Raw genomic sequence first — 11,687 nt, 5'->3', positions numbered from 1 at the left:
GGTTGCAACCCCTATTACTAGCCTGTTCAACCTCTCTTTCGTATCGTCTGAGACCCCCAAAGATTGGAAAGCTGCCGCGGTCACTCCCCTCTTCAAAGGGGAAGACACTCTAGACCCAAACTGTTACAGGCCCATATCCATCCTGCCCTGCCTTTCTAAAGTCTTCGAAAGCCAAGTGAACAAACAGATCACCGACCATTTCGAATCCCACCGTACCTTCTCTGCTATGCAATTTGGTTTTAAGCTGGTCATGGGTGCACCTCAGCCACGTTCAAGGTCCTAAACGATATCTTAACCGCCATCGATAAGAAACAATACTGTGCAGCCGTATTCATCGACCTGGCCAAGGCTTTCGACTCTGTCAATCACCACATCCTCATCGGCAGAGTCAACAGCCTTGGTTTCTCAAATGATTGCCTAGCCTGGTTCACCAACTACTTCTCTGATAGAGTTCAGTGTGTCAAATCGGAGGGCCTGTTGTCCGGACCTCTGGCAGTCTCTATGGGGGTGCCACAGGGTTCAATTCCTGGGCCTACTCTCTTCTCTGTATATATCAATGATGTCGCTCTTGCGGCTGGTGATTCTCTGATCCACCTCTATGCAGACAACACCATTCTGTATGGTTCTGGCCTTTCTTTTGACACTGTGTTAACTAACCTCCAGACGAGCTTCAATGCCATACAACTCTCCTTCCGTGGCCTCCAACTGCTCTTAAATGCAAGTAAAACTAAATGCATGCTCTTCAACTGATCGCTGCCCGCACCTGCCCGACCGTCCAGCATCACTACTCTGGACGGTTCTGAATATGTGGACAACTACAAATACCTAGGTGTCTGGCTAGACGGTAAACTCTCCTTCCAGAATCACATTAAGCATCCCCAATCCAAAATTAAATCTATAATCAGCTTCCTATTTTGCAACAAAGCATCCTTCACTAATGCTGCCAAACATACCCTCATAAAACTGACTATCCTACCAATCCTTCGGCGATGTCATTTACAAAATCGCCTCCAACACTCTACTCAGCAAATTGGATGCAGTCTGTCACAGAGCCATAAGTTTTGTCACCAAAGCCCCATATACTACCCACCACTGCGACCTGTATGCTCTCGTTGTCTGGCCCGGGCTTCATATATGTTGCCAAACACACTGGCTATAGGTCATCTATAGTCTTTGCTAGGTAAAGCCCCGCCTTATCTCAGCTCACTGGTCACCATAGCGGCACCCCCCCGTAGCACGCGCTCCAGCAGGTATATCTCACTGGTCGCCCCCAAAGCCAATTCCTCCTTCGGCCGCCTTTCCTTCCAGTTCTCCGCTGCCAATGACTGGAACGAACTGCAAAAATCACTGAAGCTGGAGAATCATATCTCCCTCATTAGCTTTAAGCACCAGCTTGTCAGAGCAGCTCACAGACCATTGCACCTGTACACAGCCCATCTGTAAATAGCCCATCCAACTACCTCATCCCCATACTGTTATTTATTTTGCTCCTTTGCACCCCAGTATCTCTACTTGCACATTCATCTTCTGAACATCTATCACTCCAGTGTTTAATTGTTAAATTGTACTTATTTCGCCACACCGGCCTATTTATTGCCTTACCTCCCTTATCTTACCTCATTTTTTGCCAGCAGCATACCACCCTGCATACCACTGCTGGCTTGCTTCTGAAGCTAAGCAGGGTTGGTCCTGGTCAGTCCCTGGATGGGAGACCAGATGCTGCTGGAAGTGGTGTTGGAGTGCCAGTAGGAGGCACTCTTTCCTCTGGTCTAAAAAATATCCCAATGCCCCAGGGCAGTGATTGGGGACACTGCCCTGTGTAGGGTGCCGTCTTTCGGATGGGACGTTAAACGGGTGTCCTGACTCTCTGAGGTCATTAAAGATCCCATGGCACTTATCGTAAGAGTAGTTGCGTTAACCCCGGTGTCCTGGCTAAATTCCCAATCTGGCCCTCAAACCATCATGGTCACCTAATAATCCCCAGTTTACAATTGGCTCATTCATCCCCCTCCTCTCCCCTGTAACTATTCCCCAGGTCGTTGCTGCAAATGAGAACGTGTTCTCAGTCAACTTACCTGGTAAAATAAATAAAATAAAAAATTTGTACACACTGTATATAGAGATATTGTATTATTAACTGTATGTTAGTTTATTCCATGTGTAACTCTGTGTTGTTTGTGTCGCACTGCTTTGCTTTATCTTGGCCAGGTCACAGTTGTAAATGAGAACTTGTTAACCTACCTGGTTAAATAAAGGTGAAAAAAAATTATATTTAAATCGGGGGGGGGGGAATGTGCACCCCTCGGGGTTCTGGGAAATGCTCGGGTGTTTGAGCTCACACTTGGTACTTGTAGTACTTTACATTGTACAATCTCTCCATCCGGCTCGTCGTGTTCTTTTCCAACATGTCAGTGAAGCCAACATCATTTACCATTGCAGAGCAGCTCATAGATTACTGCACCTGTACATATCCCATCTATAATTTAGCCCAAACAACTACCTCTTTACCTACTGTATTTATTTATTTTGCTCCTTTGCACCCCATTATTTCTGTCTCTACTTTGCACTTTCTTCCAATGCAAACCAACCATTCCAGTGTTTTTTTAGTTTTTATTTTACTTGCTCTGTTGTACTCACTTCGCCTCCATGGCCTTTTTATATTTTATTTATTTATACATATATCTGTTTGCCTTCACCTCCCTTATCTCACCTCACTTGCTCACATTGTATATAGACTTATTTTTTTTCACTGTATTATTGACTGTATGTTTGTTTTACTCCATGTGTAACTATGTGTTGTTGTATGTGTCGAACTGCTTTGCTTTATCTTGGCCAGGTCGCAATTGTAAATGAGAACGTGTTCTCAATTTGCCTACCTGGTTAAATAAAGGTTAAATAAAATAAAATAAAAAATAAAAAATTTGACATGTCATCTTGTAGTCTGGTTCTAGTCATGCCATCAGGGCCGTCACGTTGTTTTGACATGGCATCTTGTAGTCTGGTTCTAGTCATGCCATCAGGGCCGTCACGTTGTTTTGACATGGCATCTTGTAGTCTGGTTCTAGTCATGCCATCAGGGCCGTCACGTTGTTTTGACATGGCATCTTGTAGTCTGGTTCTAGATATGCCATCAGGGCAGTGAAGCCAACATCATTTACCATTGACATGGCATCTTGTAGTCTGGTTCTAGATATCCATTCAGGGCAGTGAAGCCAACATCATTTACCATTGATAATGGCTGCATATCAACTGCAATGGTTTCTGTAAATCAGCACTGTGATTTTCTCACACATCCTTCAATGCACCTATTTGGTGTGACGATCCTGTCTAATGTCTGCTGTAAGATCTGTCTAATGTCTGCTGTAAGATCTGTCTAATGTCTGCTGTAAGATCTGTCTTATGTCTGCTGTAAGATCTGTCTTATGTCTGCTGTTGGGGACCTGCGCTGCTGCCAGCAACAGTTTAGGTCTCACGGTGCCTCTCCTTCAGATGGTGATGCATTTCACCTGTACTCAATTCCACCTTTTCAAACTATTACTACGCTGCTGTCGCTTCCCTGTCTCACTCTGTCATTTTTTACAACCGTTAACGACGATGATATTCGTGGCAAATCATTTGAAAGATGCATATATCTCCTACTAACATTACAGCATTGTTCTGATAGGTATTTGTTAAATTAGTATATTTTCCTTTATGATAATGAACGGGACCTGTTATTGGTAGTTTTGTGATAACCGCACTGTGATTAAAAGTTTGAAAAAATAAATAATTCAGTTATGGATTTATTTATTTTTTGTTGAAGATGCACCATGCAGAAATCACTTCATTTCCTGGTTGCCAAAACTCTAATAGTTTGCCTAATTTCAGTTTGTGACAAAAAAAAAACCAGTATAGTGTAGAGAATCATTGTACCATCTAAACCACTGAAATCTATTTTCCATAACCAAAAATATTGTATTTTCAGCTGGTGTACAAAACCAAAAGACGCAAAAACAAAACTTAAGTGAAGCACAGAAATAGCACACACAGAACAGATCTACCGCATCTTAGACGTGCTTTTAATGAGAATGACAGATCTATTACTCACTTTTCTATGTGAATTTGGTCAGGTCCCCCCGAAAGTGCCATATTGCAGCTTTAACGATCCCAACTTAGTTTAAAACGTTCACACCCCTTGTTTGGTTGGTTCTTCAGTGACTTAGTAGGCTAGAACTCCATCCATCCCCTTCAGGTTGGCTCTTATCACTTGAAGGATTTTAAAATAAAAATGTATTTATTTTAAATGTATTGAAAAAGTTAACAATTGCAATATACACAAATGTTTTAATAAATTAAGAATAAAAGCTCTAATATTTCCACACCTTCTCAAACCAATCCTAAAAGGTCCCACAGTTGACAGCGCATGTCAGAGCAAAAAAACAAGCCATGAGGTCAAAGGAATTGTCCGTAGAGCTCCGAGACAGAATTGTGTCGAGACACAGATCTGGGGAAGGGCACGAAAAACATGTCTGAAGAATTGAAGGTTCGGAAGAAAAAAGTGGCCTCCATCATTCTGAAATGGAAGAAGTTTGGAACCACCAAGACTCTTCCTAGAGCTGGTCGCCTGGCCAAACTGAGCAACCGGGGGAGAAGGGCCTTGGTCAGGGAGGTGACCAAGAACCCGATGGTCACTCTAACAGAGCTCCTCAGTGGAGATGGGAGAACCTTCCAGAAGGACAACCATCTCTACAGCACTCCACCAATCAGGCCTTTACGTTAGAGTGGCCAGACGGAAGCCACTCCTCAGTAAAAAGGCACATGACAGCCCGCTTGGAGTTTGCCAAAAGACACCTAAAGACTCTCAGACCATGAGAAACAAGATTCTCTGGTTGGATGAAACCACGATTGAAAACTTTGGCCTGAATGCCAAGCATCACGTCTGGAGGAAACCTGGCACCATCCCTACGGTGAAGCATAGTGGTGGCAGCATCATGCTGTGGGGATGTTTTTTCAGCGGCAGGGATTGGGAGACTAGTCAGGATCGAGGGAAAGTTGAACAGAGCAAAGCACAGAGAGATCCTTGAGGACGATCAGGACCTCAGACTGGGGTGAAGGGTTGTAGTCCTTCAAAACAGGACAACAACCCTAAGCACATGGCCAAGACAAAGCAGGAGTGGCTTCGGGACAAGTCTCTGAATGTCCTTGAATGGCCTACCCAGAGCCCGGACATGAACCTGATCAAACATCTCTGGAGAGACCTGAAAATAGCTGTGCAGCGACACTCCCCATCCAACCTGACAGAGCTTGAGAGGATCTGCTGAGAAGAATGGGAGAAACTGCCCAAATACAGGTGTGCCAAGCTTGGAGCATCATCCCAAGAAGATTTGAGGCTGTAATCACTGCCAAAGTTGCTTGAACAGTCCTGAGTAAAGGGTCTAAATACTACATAAATGTGATATTTCAAGTTTAAAAATATTTATGCATTTGCAAAAATGTCTAAAAACCCGTTTTTACTTTCTCATTATGGCGTATTGTGTGTAGATTGATGAGGGGGAAAAAACGATTTAAATCAATTTTAGAACAAGGCTGTAATGTAACAAAATGTGGAAAATGTCAAGGGGTCTGAATACTTTCCGAATGCACTGTGTATTCCAACTCATGGAAATATATGGATGCATGACATTCATCAAGCATAGCTCTGATCTAACCACCTCATTTTTACAAGGTGTTGGTTGGTGGACTGTTTGGTGTAGAGTACAGTGGATCTGAAGGTATATCACACTGGATCAGCCCCAAATGGTACCCTAGTGCACTACTATAGACTAGAGCCCTATTCCCTATATAGTGAACTACTTTAGACCAGAGCCCTATTCCCTATATAGTGCACTACTTTTGACATCGAGCCCTATTCCCTATATAGTGCACTACTTTTGACATCGAGCCCTATTCCCTATATAGTGCACTACTTTAGACCAAAGCCCTACTCCCTATATATAGTGCACTACTTTAGACCAGAGCCCTATTCCCTATATAGTGCACTACTGTTGACCAGAGCCCTATTCCCTATATAGTGCACTACTGTTGACCAGAGCCCTATTCCCTATATAGTGCACTACTGTTGACCAGAGCCCTATTCCCTATAGTGCACTACTGTTGACCAGAGCCCTATTCCCTATATAGTGCACTACTGTTGACCAGAGCCCTATTCCCTATATAGTGCACTACTTTTGACTAGAGCCCTATTCCCTATATAGTGCACTTCTTTTGACCAGAGCCCTATTCCCTATACAGTGCACTACTTTTGACCAGAGCCCTTTTCCCTATATAGTGTACTACTTTAGACCAGAGCCCTATTCCCTATATAGTGCACTACTTTTGACTAGAGCCCTATTCCCTATATAGTGCACTTCTTTTGACCAGAGCCCTATTCCCTATATAGTGTACTACTTTAGACCAGAGCCCTATTCCCTATATAGTGCACTACTTTTGACTAGAGCCCTATTCCCTACATAGTGAACGACTTTTGACGAGGGTGCAATTTGGAAGGCAACCAATGCTAAGTTATGGGAATTGAGGTTTATAGTTGAAAATACAGTGGAATCACCAGATGGTCACATGAAATAGGTCTCTATAAAACTGAATCAAAGTACTGTGGTTTGACCTATTCCACCTGATCCAAGATTCCCCATCATCGTGACTTGTTATTCCCTAACTAATTCCACTGAAGTCATTGTTGGAACGCGTTCAACCTTTATTGTTCCAGTTCAGTATTGACAGTACAACATGTGTCAACTATGCAGCAGTCCCCCCCCCCCCCCCCCCCTCCCACCCTTATCTCAAAGTGAGACATTTAAAAGCAACAAATGCTACCCCGTTTGTCCTGTATAAAAACACAGCCCCGTGTCTTGTGTTCGGTCAGAATATTACGCTCATATCGGAGTGGGTCTTTTGATGTGTTGGGCGCATTGGGTCTAAATAAAGAGGCGAGAGACTGAAGGATTTGCAATGCGTTAATTAGTGCTGGGTTATACCAATGAAGTGGTTTGTTGTGCGAAGAAGACGGAAAGGCACAGTCACGCAGCTAGAGGCCTACTGGAAAGCAACACTATTGTTTACTGAAACACAAAGACCGACTGTAAAGAAACCTTGGTTGTTGTCGTACCCTTTTCACACTATCGTGCCAACAGATGTTTCGTGCTGGGTCCTGCAAAGCCTTCCGTGTTAAAAGGGGTATTGGAGAGGTCTCAGAATTGATTAAAAAAAAACGTATGGAACCCACACTATAAATACCTAGCCACAAGCGCATTAGTGAGGTCGGGAACTGATGTTGGGTAATTAGGCCGGGCTCACAGTCGGCGCTCCAATTCATCCCAAAGGTGTTCGATGAGGTTGAGGTCAGGGCTCTGTGCATGCCAGTCAAGTTCATCCACACCGAACGACAAACCATTTCTGTATGGACCTCACTTTGTGCACGGGGGCATTGTCATGCTGAAACAGGAAAGGGTCTTCCCCAAACTGTTGCCACAAAGTTGGAAGCACAGAATCGTCTAGAATGTCATTGTATGCTGTAGTGTTAAGATTTCCCTTCACTGGAACTAAGGGGCCCGAACCATGAAAAACAGCCCCAGACCATTATTCCTCCTCCACCAAACTTTACAGTTAGCACTATGCATTGAGGCAGGTAGCATTCTCTTGGCATCCGCCAAACCCAGACTCGTCCGTCAGCCAGATGGTGAAGCGTGACTCATCACTCCAGAGAACGTGTTTCCACTGCTCAAGAGTTCAATGGCGTCGAGCATTACACCACTCCAGCCGACGCTTGCACATGGTGATCTTAGGCTTGTTTGTGGCTGCTCGGCCATGGAAACCCATTTCATGAAGCTCCCGACGAACAGTAACTGTGCCGATGTTGCTTCCAGAGGCAGTTTGGAACTCGTTAGTGAGTGTTGCAACCGAGGACAACCACGCTACGTGCTTCAGCGGTCCCGTTTTGAGCTTGTGTGGCCTACCACTTCGAGGCTGATCTGTTGTTGCTCCTAGACATTTCCACTTCACAATAGCAGCACTTACAGTTGGTCGGGGGCAGTTCTAGCAGAGCAGAAATTTGATGAACTGACTTATTGGAAAGGTGGCATCCTATGAAGGTACCACGTTAAAAGTCACGGAAGACTTCAGTAAGGCTATTCTACTGCCAATGTTTGTCTATGGAGATTGCATGGCGGTGTGCTCAATTCTATACACCCATCAGCAACGGGTGTGGCTGGAATAGCCGAATTTGAAGGGGTGTCCACATATGTATATACACACACACACACAAAAGTATCTCATTGCTCGTCCTATATAGGGCTTTATACTGTGACCTCTCCATGTCCCTCTAATCTATACTTTCCATAGTTTAACTAAATGGCTAATTAACAAGTCTTCCCATCTCCATTACCTGTACTCCAGACGGAACCCTATTGCAGACGGAACCCTGTTGCAGACGGAACCCTGTTGCAGACGGAACCCTGTTGCAGACGGAACCCTATTGCAGACGGAACCCTATTGCAGACGGAACCCTATTGCAGACGTAGCGGACTACATAGGGAACAGGGTGGTGTTTTGGATACATCCTATACTTTCCAGTTTAACTCGATGGTAAATTAACAAGACTTCCCTTCTTTATATGATGGGATTAGTTTTCCCTGCTTGTCCAGAGAAGCTCTACCCAGGTAATGGGATGAGTTTTCCCTGCTTGTCCAGAGAAGCTCTACCCAGGTAATGGGATGAGTTTTCCCTGCTTGTCCAGAGAAGCTCTACCCAGGTAATGGGATGAGTTTTCCCTGCTTGTCCAGAGAAGCTCTACCCAGGTAATGGGATGAGTTTTCCCTGCTTGTCCAGAGAAGCTCTACCCAGGTAATGGGATGAGTTTTCCCTGCTTGTCCAGAGAAGCTCTACCCAGGTAATGGGATGAGTTTTCCCTGCTTGTCCAGAGAAGCTCTACCCAGGTAATGGGATGAGTTTTCCCTGCTTGTCCAGAGAAGCTCTACCCAGGTAATGGGATGAGTTTTCCCTGCTTGTCCAGAGAAGCTCTACCCAGGTAATGGGATGAGTTTTCCCTGCTTGTCCAGAGAAGCTCTACCCAGGTAATGGGATGAGTTTTCCCTGCTTGTCCAGAGAAGCTCTACCCAGGTAATGGGATGAGTTTTCCCTGCTTGTCCAGAGAAGCTCTACCCAGGTAATGGGATGAGTTTTCCCTGCTTGTCCAGAGAAGCTCTACCCAGGTAATGGGATGAGTTTTCCCTGCTTGTCCAGAGAAGCTCTACCCAGGTAATGGGATGAGTTTTCCCTGCTTGTCCAGAGAAGCTCTACCCAGGTAATGGGATGAGTTTTCCCTGCTTGTCCAGAGAAGCTCTACCCAGGTAATGGGATGAGTTTTCCCTGCTTGTCCAGAGAAGCTCTACCCAGGTAATGGGATGAGTTTTCCCTGCTTGTCCAGAGAAGCTCTACCCAGGTAATGGGATGAGTTTTCCCTGCTTGTCCAGAGAAGCTCTACCCAGGTAATGGGATGAGTTTTCCCTGCTTGTCCAGAGAAGCTCTACCCAGGTAATGGGATGAGTTTTCCCTGCTTGTCCAGAGAAGCTCTACCCAGGTAATGGGATGAGTTTTCCCTGCTTGTCCAGAGAAGCTCTACCCAGGTAATGGGATGAGTTTTCCCTGCTTGTCCAGAGAAGCTCTACCCAGGTAATGGGATGAGTTTTCCCTGCTTGTCCAGAGAAGCTCTACCCAGGTAATGGGATGAGTTTTCCCTGCTTGTCCAGAGAAGCTCTACCCAGGTAATGGGATGAGTTTTCCCTGCTTGTCCAGAGAAGCTCTACCCAGGTAATGGGATGAGTTTTCCCTGCTTGTCCAGAGAAGCTCTACCCAGGTAATGGGATGAGTTTTCCCTGCTTGTCCAGAGAAGCTCTACCCAGGTAATGGGATGAGTTTTCCCTGCTTGTCCAGAGAAGCTCTACCCAGGTAATGGGATGAGTTTTCCCTGCTTGTCCAGAGAAGCTCTACCCAGGTAATGGGATGAGTTTTCCCTGCTTGTCCAGAGAAGCTCTACCCAGGTAATGGGATGAGTTTTCCCTGCTTGTCCAGAGAAGCTCTACCCAGGTAATGGGATGAGTTTTCCCTGCTTGTCCAGAGAAGCGATGAGTTAGATTCCTTCAGTTTTCTGTTGATGTCGTCCAACTTGATTTAAATAGGGTATTAGTGGTCCGTTAGAGGGACGGCCCAACAGATAATAGGTATTGCATGAACCTGGGAGATTACAATGTCTTATTTGAAATGGAGTGTGATGGCGATGGGTTAAAATCCAAGATGGGACTCGTGTGTAAACATTCATTCATTTGGCTGTGTGGTTGTTATGGTGACGGTTACAGTACAATCCCACTACAATAGAATTTAGTTCAACTGTAATTAGTCAAAACGAGAAGTTAAACTTTGAGCTCATTAATTCTTAACAAATAGCTCTCCCCTGACAGCAAGCAATTTCAGGATTTTAGCATTTTTTTTGTCTTAAACTACAGCGAAAAAAAGGGAGGGAGAAAGCAACAAACATAAAAGTACACAAACGTAATACTTGCAATACTGAAAACAGGACAGAAAATCCCTTTGAACACATAAATATCCCTGTATTATTTAATCAGGTAGAGAGTAATTATGGTACAAGCAACAACAGGCGTGTGTCTTCAGACCAGAGAGTCAGGACAGTCCAGTTTACTTAGCAGACCTCCTAGTCCTTTTGTCCCAGGAGAAGTTGGCTCCGTACGACTTCACTCTGGGCTTCTTCTCCATCTTCTCCGTGATGTCGTAACTCCAACCTGAGATAATAAACAGCTCAGATGAATGAAATGAAGCCACGGGGCCAAGAACAGCTTGTGTATTCCTCTTGGATCCATTCCCGTTCACAATTTTAAAAAAGTGGAGGCATAAACACTTGTCGTCAGAAAGCTGTGTGTAGACAGAACCGCACTAATCTCTATCCTGCTGTGATAAACAAAACACGTCTCCTCGAGCTAGTGTGTTAGCGTCACCCTCAACCAACGACTAGCGGAGGAAGAGGGATCTATGGGAGTCAACGGTGTGTGTGGGCGTTTACCGTTTTTCTCTGCAAATGCGACAGCGTCGTCCTTGGAGGTGAACGTTAGGTTCATGTTGGACATGGGGTCACCCCTGAGAGAACAGATAGAAAGCCGCGTGATAACATAATCATTAAAAAACTAGCTTGAACGTGACATTTCAGTCAAATTTTTTAAAAAATACACCAATTGTTATCACATATCACAACCCCAGTGACGTTTTTTTGGGGGGGGTTTTAGGGTTCTGACTGGAAGCAGGTATTTAATATATATGTCTGTGTTGTCTTACGTGGAGGCCCATCCCATCAGAGGGTTTTCCCAGCGTTCCCGGGTGTCAAAGTCCATCTTCCACTTCTTGGTTCCGTGGGCTCCTGACTGCATGGCCGTGCGGGCCGGCACAAAGATGTGCACCTTGCGGGTCTTTATGTGTTCGTCGGGAACCCCGGTCAGAGTGGAGATGTCCTGAGGGTGAGAACCAGAAACACACACGCATTAGTAGGGGGGGGGGGGGGGGGGGGGGGGGGGGGGTGTGTGACAATACATCATATTCATCAAAACATCAAAAAACCTAAATAATACGTCTATAGGCTATAACTATGCTGT

The 11,687-nt window shown here is 45.0% G+C and overlaps 1 protein-coding gene across 1 annotated transcript in view; it reads right to left on the bottom strand.

Annotated features, from left to right (window-relative positions):
- Positions 1 to 10,630: 10,630 nt before the first annotated feature.
- Positions 10,631 to 11,687, bottom strand: part of ndufs4 (NADH:ubiquinone oxidoreductase subunit S4) — a 48,659-nt gene continuing 47,602 nt past the window's right edge. Inside the window, exons 3-5 of the mRNA XM_055887865.1 lie at positions 11,374 to 11,546; positions 11,105 to 11,178; positions 10,631 to 10,826 (exon numbers count right to left, since the gene is read on the bottom strand). Coding sequence (XP_055743840.1) covers positions 10,723 to 10,826; positions 11,105 to 11,178; positions 11,374 to 11,546 — 351 coding nt within the window. The 3' untranslated portion in view covers positions 10,631 to 10,722. The remainder of the gene's footprint in view (positions 10,827 to 11,104; positions 11,179 to 11,373; positions 11,547 to 11,687) is intronic.

Source organism: Salvelinus fontinalis, chromosome 28 (assembly GCF_029448725.1).
Source record: "Salvelinus fontinalis isolate EN_2023a chromosome 28, ASM2944872v1, whole genome shotgun sequence".
NCBI classification, from domain to species: domain Eukaryota; kingdom Metazoa; phylum Chordata; class Actinopteri; order Salmoniformes; family Salmonidae; genus Salvelinus; species Salvelinus fontinalis.
Note: the sequence above shows the minus strand (reverse complement) of the source record. Positions and strands in the feature narration are given on the sequence as shown.